Source organism: Pleurodeles waltl, chromosome 4_1, assembly GCF_031143425.1.
Source record: "Pleurodeles waltl isolate 20211129_DDA chromosome 4_1, aPleWal1.hap1.20221129, whole genome shotgun sequence".
Lineage (NCBI taxonomy): Eukaryota > Metazoa > Chordata > Amphibia > Caudata > Salamandridae > Pleurodeles > Pleurodeles waltl.
The window spans coordinates 892,639,168-892,652,386 of record NC_090442.1 but is presented as its reverse complement, the minus strand read 5'-3'; the positions used below and the strand labels follow the sequence as shown (position 1 = coordinate 892,652,386).

At 43.9% G+C, this 13,219-nt stretch overlaps 1 protein-coding gene across 1 annotated transcript in view; it reads right to left on the bottom strand.

Moving 5' to 3' along the window:
- The window catches only part of LOC138287207 (uncharacterized), a 29,007-nt gene extending 21,486 nt beyond the window's left edge, over positions 1-7,521 (bottom strand). Inside the window, exons 1-5 of the mRNA XM_069227567.1 lie at positions 6,591-7,521; positions 3,563-3,614; positions 3,372-3,470; positions 3,096-3,224; positions 1,853-2,971 (exon numbers count right to left, since the gene is read on the bottom strand). Coding sequence (XP_069083668.1) covers positions 1,853-2,971; positions 3,096-3,224; positions 3,372-3,470; positions 3,563-3,614; positions 6,591-6,650 — 1,459 coding nt within the window. The 5' untranslated portion in view covers positions 6,651-7,521. The remainder of the gene's footprint in view (positions 1-1,852; positions 2,972-3,095; positions 3,225-3,371; positions 3,471-3,562; positions 3,615-6,590) is intronic.
- Positions 7,522-13,219: the final 5,698 nt, after the last annotated feature.

Sequence of the window (13,219 nt, the reverse complement as noted above, 5' to 3'; positions counted from 1 at the left end):
CCATCACCGGTTAGATGGTGGGCGTAAATATAGTTTGGTTGGTGCACCCCCGTCTCTTGCGTACACTCTATGTCAAATACGATATAGTCTTCTGTTTTTTTCTGGTAGTGACTTCTGAGCATGTAACACTCATGGGTTGTTCCGGCTATAAAAGGAGCTGTACACCTAGGGCACTGCATACCTTCACATTTGTGATCGACAGGTTTATAACGGCCGCAAGTCCCACAGTCGGCTTTAAGAACACATTGGGCGAGGCCTATGTGCGTGTTTAAGCAGTCTTGCGACCGACAAAACAGCTTGCACGTTGGACAGTTCACTTTCAGAGCATTGTCATTGACACAACCGTCCCTCTGACACATTTTACAGTGTAATTCACACTGGTGTTTGGTCCGGTTGTTGTATATGTGATCGCAATGCTCACACACATACTTGGCGCCTAGAAAACCCTTCAGGTTCAAGACACCGTAAAAGTGGTTTTCATGGTGTAGCACATACACGGTCTTGTTTTTCACACCTTCATTGGTAGTGAAGTACTTCCAAGAACCTGCATGGTATAGAACTTTAACCGTCACGGCGAAGTGATTCTCAAAAAGTCCCAGATCCCCAAAACCGACCATTTTGTCAGTCGGTATCTGAAGCGCCTCATGTGCTGCTACAGCCATCGCCATAATGACGGCGTCTGGGGTAGAGCGGTCCATCAATAAGCCTGCAATGCTTGCGGCCAGACACATGTTGGTAGCTCCGGTATTAAAATCGAGCAACCATCGTGATTTCTTGTCAATGATTTTACTGTACATAACGCTCTTTAAGGCTCTGGAAGCACCCCCCTCGCGCCCCCTAACAACGAGGGAGATGATTCTAAAGGACCCGTACGCCAGTAATTCAGCCTTGCTCTGTAAAAGTTTAGATAGGTTTTCTAAAAACGTTACAGCGTCAAACACATCCCGAGATGACCGTCTGGTGAACAGGGGACTATTGAGACCCTGTCCCTGAAAACGCATCTGAAAGAAATCATTAGGACCCACATCGTGTAACAATCGTTCGATCAGCGTTTGCACAGCCTGATGTATAGCTATGATGCCATGATCTGAGGAGTGTAGGCGATCTAGGTTAACGAACCTAAACTCCTCATAGTGTTCTGTAGCGTTAAACCGCTCTACAACACGACTATACCGTCTCACACTTTCCATAAAAACTGGTTCTGAAGCCTCAGTTTGAGAATTACTGGTTGTTGGAGAGCTCCCAGGGGTGTGGTTAGATGTAGGTGTGTTTTTAGACCTTCTGGTAACGCAGAGTCTGGCTTTCTTTAACTTTTTTATTACCAGCTTGCGTTTTCTAGAGCTACCAAGCCACTCTGGCTTCTTATGGGCCCATCTGGTTTTTGGTAAACGACCCCCGCCGATCTGAACAATGTCTGGCTTGTTTACAAATGGTGACACTGACACTACACCGACTTCGGACGGGGCTCCTCCAGACTGCTTAAGGCTGAGACGGCTCGGACCGCCACCCCCAGACGGCCTGTAAAGACCAGCAGCACCTCCTAACTCTATATTTTGAGGTCTTATGGGTGCAGGGCTTGGGGGTTGACATGACCTCTGACTATTGAGCGCTCGTAAAACTCTTAGAGCTCTACTAAGCAGGTGCTGGGGCTTCTTTTCATATTTAGACCTATGGCCCCCTGTACTGGTAAATGTAGTTCTAACATTCCCCGGGTATGTACGCTCACCTAGTCATGACGGGATGTTACCCATGGCCACAATTGTTGAAGCGCAAGTTTGGGCCATTGTGTTTCTACACCGAGCCATCAGCTGTTTTAAAGCCTTTATGCTAGCTCTGGATGCCCCTCTATTACCGTCGTTCTTACATAGTTTTAAAGTTTTTAGATGGAGTTGGCATTTTAACTGTCTGAACGAATGATGGATTTCTTTAACGTAGTTGTCTAGAACTCTAGCCCGGCTTGAAAGGTTTGTTTCAAGGAAAGTACTTGTGACACTAGAGGGGTGATTGCCAACTCCCTGAGCATCCCCAGTTATAGGACAGCGGCCGTTGTTATCACCCCCAATCACGGCTGAGGGATCAGAGCGGGACGTAAAAACAGGATTCCAGTGTGAACATCCAGGAGTTTGAGAGCCCTGATCATCGCTCGAGGGTGTTCCAAAACTCTGATTTTGCGTTCCGCTACACCCTATACTGCTGTCGGGGTATATTGATGATGATGGTGAAGACCATTGCGCACGGGCACTTGGCGCAGGACTGGTGGGGTCGTATGCCCCCGGGGGTGTATCGGGGGACATCAGACATGGGGATGCCGGGGCTTCAGAACTTTGGGTAGTACCAGCTAGAGCCTTAAGAAGCTCTATACAGTGGGAGTAGGGATCCTCTGCAGGGTGATCATTTTCCATGGAGGGGTCACATAACACAGCGGGGATAGTTGTACACCCTGGAGAGGTTAGGTCGAGGCCAGGCACGCCGGTATTAGAACTCTGGACCCTAGGGGGAGCCGGTTGTACCTCAACAAAATTTTTAAAAGACAGGTCTAGAGGCCCAGATTGTTGCTCAGGGTTCTGGAACTTCTTCCTACGATTCTTTAAGGACAGCCGATTTATTTTAGGGTTGCTGCACTGTTTTGGGGACCCTCCAGAGGCTTCACAAGGTGCAATCAGTTGGGCGCTTGGCGTTGTAAGAACGATAATGTCCGGATGGTCACACCCCAAACCCTGGATAGTTGTTGCAGAAGTGCCCGCTGTACTAGGTATTCCCTTTATGATGGATGATGTGGTGTCGTTATGAGTTGTACCTGGTCCAGGAGCGACGGATGTGGAGATGTTGCAGGGCGGGTCTCGGTGCTCGGGTTGGCTCACGAGTACCGATGACTTTGTGGGGTTTTGAACAGTCCCAGTGTAGACCTTTAAAGATGACATCCGCGGCTTAGGCTGAGGGCAGGCGTCTCCGGAGCTCTGGTGTGATGATTCTAGGACGTAAAGATAGCAAAATATAGATTAGGGCTAGTTAGAGCGGCTATACCTATGGGTCGGAAAGACGTTTAGACACACGCTGCACAGTATACACCAAACTCTACATTTTCTTAAACTCACCATGGTTTTTCCGGCTTGAGGGTCCCTTCTTAATGGGCGGGCCGTCCTTAGAACCAGGGGACTTCCTTTTGCGGGGCTGCTTTTTAAGCTTTCCATCCATATCCCGGCTCGCTTCATCCATAGGAGCCCCTCGGGATAAAAAACATAAAAAAATAATGTAACACATACAATATAATACATAGACTATACGAACTCACTGAGATGACCAAATATAGGTCTGATTGTTAGACCCTGTTAGGTTTTCAATGGGGGTACAAAAAGACCCCTAATATATACCTGCAGAAACGTTATCCTGTGACAAGGTGCTTGACCCCTCTTGAACATGGAGGATTTGTTGGAGAGAGGCAATCGCGCACCTGAGTTCTGCATCATAACCTATGCAAACACATGGGTGCCCATTAGAAGTAAAATAAAAAAATAACATTCCTGACAACGTCGTTCAGAACGACCAAGGTCCTGTAACTCACCTTGCTGCACGGTCTCCATTTGCACAGGGGGTTCCCCAGACTCTTGACAGTCCTGTGTACAAGAGAGACAGATTTACCTTTAAACATACCACAATTCATCTTCTACGTCCGAACCCTTCATAAAAGCACAACAAGGGTAGGACAAAAAGAAAAAAAAAAAAAATTAAAAAAAAAATTAAAAAAAATAATAATAAATAAAAATAAAAAAAATTATAAATAAAAAAAAAAATTTTTTTAAAAAAAAAAAATGTATCTATCAAGATTCAAATTGTTGAATCCCTATGTTCTGTAAGTATAAATACATATTGACAACTGTAAAACTTTTCTCAAAAACTATACAAGGTTTAATAAACAAATTCCACATGGTGGCGCTCTTGCATAATACTACCTCTAGGACTGTCTCTATAAGACATAGACTGGAAAGTGGATCCTAGGATCCAGGCCTGGTTTTCACCTTAGCTGAACAAGGCTGTGAACCATGTGTGGGGGCGGAGCTCAGTCTAAACTCCTAGCTGAGCCAATTCCAACACCACACAGTCTTTGTTTTAAAAGAAAAAGAAAATGGCCGGATGTGGATGCAGCATGTGTGAGGTCCTGGGTTTTTTCAAGGCAACAAAATCAGATCCAAAGCCATCCTGAACTAAGGTGAGTGGGCTGTGGTACTTGAGGGGTCTGAAAAGCTTTTAGCAGGGATAGTTATTTTTTAATCATTATTATTTTAATTTAATTCAATATTTTTTTTTATTTTTATGCTTTTAAAAAAAACGACCTTGTAGGCCCCTAAACCCCTGTCCACACTTGCCACACAAACACACACAGATATATATATATATATATATATATATATATATAAATAAATAAATATATATATATATATTTTTTTTTTAAAAGGCTGTCACATGATGGCCTGGGGGTCTCTGAGCCCTGTGCTCAGGGACCTCATATTTGTATTTGTATTTTTTTTTTTAAAATGCTGCCCTAAGGGGCCTTGGGGGCCCCAATCCCAAGGCCCCCAAAACGCTATTCATTTTTATTTCTTTTTTTTTTTATATTTGTATGGGCCCTACGGCCCTAGCGCGCGAGGTCAGGGCCCACAGACCCGGCCTCGCGCCATTACTATTTTTTTTTTTTTTTTTTTTTTAAAACAAACAAATGCCGCACTCTGGCGGCAAGCGATCGGATCCCCGAGACCATGGGAACCCCACGAGGTCTTGGGGATCCGATCGGATGGTTTAATTAGAGAGAATACCGCGCTGAAACACGCACGGCATTCTCTCTAATTAAACTTTCAACGCGGCTCTCAGAAGCCGCTGGGGTGTTCCCCAGCGGCTTCTGAGAGCCGCGTTGTTAATAAGCCCATTTAAAAAAAAAAAAACTGCCGGCAGAGGTCTCCGAGGCTGTAAACGCTCGGAGACCTCGTTATCAAGTTAGGAGATCTCTTCGCGGAGGCAGCGCGACCTCCGAGAAGAGATCTCCTAACTTGATAACGCTGTCTCAGGGCTTTTACAGCCTCTGGAGACACGCGCTATTAACTTAACAAAGCGGATCCCGGAGACCTGCAGGTCTCTGGGAGCCGTTTTGTTAAGTTAATAACGCGGGTCCCCAGAGCCCAGGACGGCTTTGGGGACCCTCGTTATTAACTTAACAAAGCGGCTCCCAGAGACCTGCAGGTCTCTGGGAGCCGCTTTGTTAAGTTAATAACGCGGGTCCCCAGAGCCCAGGACGGCTTTGGGGACCGGCGTTATTAACTTAACAAAGCGGCTCTCAGAGACCTGCAGGTCTCTGGGAGCCGTTTTGTTAAGTTAATAACGCGTGTCCCCAGAGCCCAGGACGGCTTTGGGGACCGGCGTTATTAACTTAACAAGGCGGCTCTCAGTGCAGGTCTCTGGGAGCAGTTTTGCTGTGTTAATTACTCGAGCCCCAGAGCGCAGTATGGCTCTGGGAACCTAGTGATTAACTTAACAAAACAGCTTTCAGAGACCTAGTGGCCTCTGAGACCAGTTTTGCTAAGTTAATCACAAGGGCCCCAGAGCTCAGGCCGGCTCTGGGGGGCCCTTGCTATGAACATTTTGGCGCTGCTCTCAAAAGGCCACGCGGTCTCTTGAGAGCCACGCCGCAAAAGTTCATAACCTGGGCACCCCAGAGCTATGGTTGACCCCTTGGAGCGTAGTTATTAATTTTAGAGCTCTGCACCCCGGAACTCATTGCGCTGAGCTCTAAAATTAACAACTAGGCCACCCCCAAAAGCTCACCACTTAAACACACTATTGCGGCCATATAATACTGGCCCATACCATAAAATACACATAAAAAAATACATAAAGAGCCCCATAACATTTCCTGTACAAATTAAATACAGCCCCACCACTAATACCCTTAGCTACACAACCCCCTGAACCATGACGTACACAATAAGCCCACCAAACTGCCATCAAAATAAGTGCAACCCCACAAAAATACAGGCCCCTACATAGTCCCAGAACCAATATGTACATATTAAGCAGTCCAAATACACCCCACATCGTAAGTGCACTAGCCCTGAAATACATGCCTATACATTGCACATTAACCCACAAGTACCAATTAAACAACCCCTAGCCCCACAAAACAAGTGCAGACTTTAAAAAATACCGACAGATACACAGCCCCAGAATCAGCAAGTACACATTAAAAGAACACCATCCCACAAAATGAGTGCAGATTTTCAAAAATACATGTCCATACACAGGTCCAGAACCAGCAGGTACAAGTTAAGCAGTACCAATACAATCCCCAAAATAATTGCACCCCCATAAAAATACAGACAAATACATAGCACAAGACCCTACTAGTACCATTTAAACAAAATCACCCCACAAAGTAATTACAGTATCTCAAAAATACACTAATAGCAGCTTTTACATTTTTTATTTTTTATTTATTTTTTAAAAGCAGGCATTTTACATCTCTATGTATAGTTAAACAGATTGGTGCTAATGTCATTGTTAAACTTTAGTAAAACACATACACACATCACACTGTTACAGACCTTAAGTAGAAGATGTTCAGCATCACCAGTCTGAGCTCTGCCCTTCATGTTTCCAGCCATTATGTCCTGATGCGTCCCTGCTTGCCACAAATGTCAGTATGTAGTTCAGAAAAAAAGAGGCCTGTGAAGTTGGGGGGTTCTTATACTAGGATCACAGTGGTAATTATGCCTGGGCTCTGTGATTGGTGGGACCTGGAAATAGGCATCTGTTATAGGTTAGCAATATTTGGCCTTTGTTGTGTTTCAACTTTTAATTACTATGTCTGTTTTCTAATTTAACCCCACCTCTGTCACCCCTGGAAAGAATGTAAGCCCATCTCTGTTTTAGATTAGCCATGCCACAACAACCTCTGTTGTGTTTCAATCTTTTAATTACAGGGGCAGTTCTGGGAACCCCTGAAAGAATGTAGGCCCATCTCTGTTTTAGATTAGCCATGCCACAACAACCTCTGTTGTGTTTCAAACTTTTAATTACAGGGTCAGTTCTGGGAACCCCTGAAAGAATGTAGGCCCATCTCTGTTTTAAATCAGCCATGCCCCTCAACCTCTGTTGTGTTTCAAACTTTTAATTACTGTGTCAGTTTCTAATTTAACCCCACCTCTGTCACCCCTGGAAAGAATGTAGGCCCATCTCTGTTTTAGATCAGCCATGCCCCTCAACCTCTGTGGTGTTTCAAACTTTTAATTACTGGGCCAGTTCTGGGAACCCCTGAAAGAATGCAGACATGTCTCTGTTTTAGATTAGCCATGCCACAACAACCTCTGGGGTGTTTCAAACTTTTAATTACAGGGTCAGTTTTCTAATTTAAACCATCTGGGAACCCATGAAAGAATGCAGGCCCACCTCTGTTTTAGATTTACCTCTCTACATTGATAGGCTGGCTCTAACATAAGCAGCATTTGACCATTCCCACTTTATTTATTTTTTGGATTAGCCAACAGTGTGGAGGTTTGACCAGACCGCCCACTTTGCAGCCCTGTGCAGAGGCCCCCTAACTGGCACTTGGGCATGAATGTCTGACATGTCCAGACCTGTCCCTCTCAGGCTCTGAAACCACTTGCACAGCACTAAGTCATACTTTTTTTTTTTTTACACAACTCATAGGCCAAAACCCAGGGGCTAGGACCCAGACACAGGGCTAACACATGACACCACGTGTTCACAAACCACGTGACACCCCCATGCACGTCACTTCCGGGGAGGGCTTTCTGGGACACCGGAAGTCCCAGCCACCGGATATGACGTCATTTCCGGGGCGGGACAACTGTCACTTTTAATATGGTGATTAAAGGTATCCCTTCCTACTACTACTGATGTTCCGGCTGCCAAGTGACCCTGGTTATCATTTTTACTACAGGCCAGATTGCTTGTGCTACGCTCCAGGACAATATACTATGCCAGGGCTCCAGTGCAGTGGGTTTAAAACATGAGCAGCTGAATTTTGTTGTTTCTTGTCTCTTTTAAGAACTTAAAAGCACATGCTATTGGGGTCAATCAATCAATCAATCAGGGGATTTGTAAAGTGCAACTACTCACCCGTGAGGGTCTTAAGGCACTGAAGAGGCGAGGGGGAGACCGAGGGGGGGGGGGTGGGAAGTGCAGCTACTGCTTGAACAGCCAGGTCTTAAGAGGTTTCCTGAAGGTAAGGAGGTCTATAGTGTGACGCAGGTGGGTGGGAAGAGTGTTCCACGTTTTGGCAGCGAGGTGTGAAAATGATCTACCGCCGGTTGTAGTTCTGTGGATGCGAGGGACGGTTGAGAGGGCGAGGTCAGCGGAGCTGAGATGCCGGGTCGGGGTGTAAAAGGAGAGTCGTTTGTTGAGGTATTCTCAACCTCACTACCTCAGGTGGGGTCGTGAATGCTGCAGACTTTTGAAAAAAGTATTTGCCACTTGGAGCAGAATGCATCACTGAGCTAGAGCGGGAGATCCAAGGAATCTCCGATAAGGTTCACAAAAGATACAATTAAATGTAAGCATTTTTTCAGCTTCAGACCATGGAAGCAATACACAGGTGCCCTTCCCTGCCCCCAGGGACACCCCCAGCCACCTCACCCACACCTGGAGGACACCCAAGCAAGGTAAGTCCAGGTAATGTTTTTTTTTTAAGTGCCATAGGGCGAGGCCTAACTTCGGCCTCCCTACATGGCACTGTGTCCAATGGCCAAGCCCAGGGGACATAAGTGCCCTAGGCATGGCCATTGGCCAGAGGGGCATGACTCCTGTCTTTGCTGAGACAACAGTCATGTCCATTGGGGTTGTGCCTCAAAAAATAATGCTAGTCAGGTTAGAGTCAATATTTTTTACGCTAACCTGACTAGTGTCATTCTTTGATGCCCAATCTACAGTCTCCCCCATGCATCCCCTACTCGGTTAACATAATTTATTTTGATGCTAACAGGGCCTTGGAGCCGGCTTGCATAATTCCTTAAAGATGATGCCCATCTGGCATCAAGGAATGGTGGTAGCTAGCGGTAAACTTTTTGGCGCAAACCTGCAGTACCGCAGGTTTGCGTGAAAAAGTATAAATCACGGCCTCATTGCTTCGTGAGATGCTTTGCACTAACCTATCAAAACTCAACAATTAAAGATAAAAGGAAGCAGAAGACACCATTGGATGAAAGTATATTTGCATGTGCATAAAATGTGCAATGAATGTGCATGTTGCAAAAATATATAGGTAAATTGTGCACCCAAAGAACAAGAAAAGCCATGTCACACCTGTGCGGCACACACACACGCACGTGTACAGAATTTCTCCTTCTCTTATTCTTCTACCCTAAGCAAACTCACCAGTCGCTAAGGGCCAGATGTAGCAAAGTGTTTGCGCCTCACAAACAGCGAAAAATGCCATTTGCGAGGCGCATAAGCCTCTTTGCTATGCAGAAATGCATTTTGCGAGTCGGATCCGACTCGCAAAATGCATTTCCGACTCGCAAATAGGAAGGGGTGTTCTCTTCCTATTTGCGACTCGCAATGCAATTCAATTTCATTTGCGACCGCGAAAGCGGTCGCAAATGAAATCGCAGTTACCATCCACTTGAAGTGGATGGTAACCCATTCGCAAACGGGAAGGGGTCCTCATGGGACCTTTGTGAATGGAAATAAAAATACTTTTTCAGAGCAGGTAGTGGTCCAAGGGACCACTGCCTGCTCTGAAAAATACCGAAACAAAAGGTTTCAGTTTTTTTTCTAAGTGCAGCTCGTTTTCCTTTAAGGAAAATGGGCTGCAGATAGAAAAAAAAAAACTGCTTTATTAAAAAGCAGTCACGGACATGGTGGTCTGCTGTCTCCAGCAGGCCACCATCCCCGTGAGTGCCCATACTCGCAATGGGGTCGCAAACTGCGACCCACCTCATTAATATTAATGAGGTGGGTCTTTGCGACCCCATTGCGAGTTGCAGAAGGTGTCTGAGACACCTTTCTGCATACCAAATTGCGACTTGCAATTTGCGAGTCGCACGGACTCGCAAATTGCAAGTCGCAATTTCCTACCTACTACATCTGGCCCTAAGTGATCATGGAGAAGGGAAAAGGTTTATTCTCACTCAAATACCATGGAAACATTTGCACCAGATGCAATATTCTAGCTAGATATGTCTCGCAGTCACAAATGCCTATCTGCCAACAAAGCAGCATTATCAAGCGGAAGAGCGAAAGATGAGTAGTCAACATATGATAGTTAAACATGCTATCTGATGAGTTCAACAATATTTTTAGGGTCTTAATAAGCACAATTAAAATGAGTAAACCTTACACGCCCACCAAAAGCTCAAAAGAGCACCTATTTCATAAGAAGCTTCTGTGTGTTACAACCAGCCATGAACTAAGTATCATAAATGTTATATGTAAGTCCATACTTAAGGGAGACTTCCATTTTATATTCTAGAGTGCTTTTACGGAAGTTTAATTAGCAATGTCTTTGAGGTGTTATTGTAATAGACTTACTTTTTTTAGTAATTGAATGCTACTACACTGCATGATAGTCCTATTGGCTTGTTACAGCAAGAAAAAAATCAAGAAATAGTGTTAGAATGAAGTTTTAAACAAATAGTCCAACTTATTGTATTTCCTTCAAATCTTTGCCCAAATGGACTGGTGTCACTAGTAAGAGTCTTGAAAAAATCACTAATATCACCAATCTGCCCAACAGCAGGCAGAACGTCTGTTCTGGCATGGGAGCACAACCCAATGCCATGTTGGGTAGCCCCTCACCTTTTCTTTTTTTTTTATGTTCCCTGGCGTCTGGAGACATTCTACATCCCTGGAGGGAGCAATTGAGGCTAATTAAAAAAAAAGAAAACTCCTGGGGGCAGAAAGACTGTTTCATCTTTTTTAAATGGAGGAAGCACTTGCTCCTTCCTGTGAAGCTTCTTCTACCTCCATGGTGTCTAGTGGATGGTTCTCGTCTAGAGGTCACACGCCTGAGGTAATCTCAAAGCAGTTGTTTACTAGGGAGATGCACCTCTAGAAAGATAATATTGTACAGTAATGATGGTGCCATCTGAGGACTTCTGTGACATAACCTCTGGGTCTTTGGGAGGTTACGGACCAGTTGAAGTGTAGGTAGAACACAAAAGTTAAGAGTCTGGAAAATGACGGAAAAGGGAAGCCACAACGCGTAGGTAGAGGAACACAATGAGAAATGTGCTGTAATGAACTCTTGTAAAACCAAGATACCGAGATGGAACCCAGTCAGCCAGAATACAGTCAGAATGCAGGATTAAGATCAAAGTGGTTTACAGGAAAACACAATGAGCCAAATACATGATCTGATAGATCACGAAGTGAGGTAATGGGAAATCCAGATCATGAGGAAATTGAAAGGAAGAAAACAGTAAATGGGCAATGATGGGTAAATGGATGCAATCTAAGGTGAAACATATAGCAAAAGCAACAACTCAACATGTTGCTAGGCCTCGGCTCTATCTGAAGGAGTATAAATACTCTCTCCCACTTAAACCCCGGAAGTAACCATACTAACCAGGAAGTGGGGTCTTGTATTTCATGAGGAGAACTTCCATTGCCCTGCCTTCCAAACTTTCCAGGCTTTCCCAGTCCTGCAAGTGCTTCGATGTCGAGTCCTTATTGAGGACTGGCACAAAGGCAGCTAGGAAAATATAGATTATGTCATGTTACTCTTGAGTCACTGTCTTCTTTTTATTTTGTTGTGTATAATTTCTATAACGCAAGCCGGGGGTTCCCAGATAAAATGTGAAAATAAAACCTCAATGTTTGGAAAAATGTATTGTATGGAACACAGGATAACCTGTAGAATATAAAGCAAACATAGGGTCCTATTGGCATTTTCAGTAAAACATAGAATCCTATTACAGTCAGAATAAGAGACATCCATCTTTCTAAAAGTAATTTTATTTCTTCATAAGACATATAACAATTTAGCTGCCACTGTCTTTGTACCTTGCAGTAACAAAATCCCTATATCTTATTGTTTTTGTCTAACTAATTATTTCATTCAATTTCCGGTTGAACCAGCATGGGTATGTTAAATACCTGTTTCTGCCTTTTGATAGTTAAATGTATATTTCCGGAACTAAAATTCTCCTCTATTGATACGAACAGTAGTATGCCATCACCACAGGGCTTAAGTTTTGCCATCATCGTTAAAGTCAGGAAAACTGAGAGATCATTGCGGATTGCGTTGCGAAAGGCTCTATGAATAAAGAAAGTAGATTGGGGGGGGGGACAATGAGACAGTTCTGTCGTGACTGCTCCTGCTTTAACTGAATTGGCCATTACTACTGCTCGGAAAGAAAACAAAACGATTATAAGCTTGCAAACAGATATTTCCAATTCGCAAGGCAAAGTCCTTTTCTGAGTCAAAAAATAGCATTGTTTCCGGGAGTATATCTCTACTACCTTCACTCTATTGCCTCCAGTAATTAATTTCTATTTGTGAACTACTGAAACCCTGGAATAAAGCCATTTTTATATTTTTGGCTCAATTTATCGGCTATACAGGTGATCATGGAATCAAATGCTTTATCAAAAGCTTGTCAGTACTGAACAGAGTATTTCGGCACTACAAATACATATCCTCATCATGCGTCCTTCGTCTTAGAATACAAACTACAATACAGAAATCATGGGGGGATTTTACAACCAAAAATGTTCTGCTTCATCAGTTTCTAAAGATGCTCTACCAATAGCACAAACATTTTGTGTGAGGATCTTTAGGGAAAAAAATACAAAGGACCTGTTCCTCAAATTAAGAACTGTGTTAAGTCTTTTAAAATATACAGTTTTCAAAGTTGGAGTATGTTTCCCTACCCTTTTCAAAAATAAAGCAGTAGTACGTGCAAACTATCAAAAATAAAACAATGGTCACTTTAAAAAAAAGCTGACAGAAAGATTTTAACTCTCCTTAAAGAAGGCTAAACTAATTCTGATACTAGCGTTATTAATATTTTTAATATGTTTTTCATAAAACAAGCACTTTTTCACAATTTTGTTGAAAATATATTTGTTCAATTGTAATATTTTTTTCAAAAGGATCATGTGAATACTTCTTTTCTCGAGTACCGTGACCCACCTTTCAGTGGCGGCCGGCAGCTTTAGGGGGGAGGGGGGCGGGCGGGGCACACACACACTCATTCTTTCACACACAGAC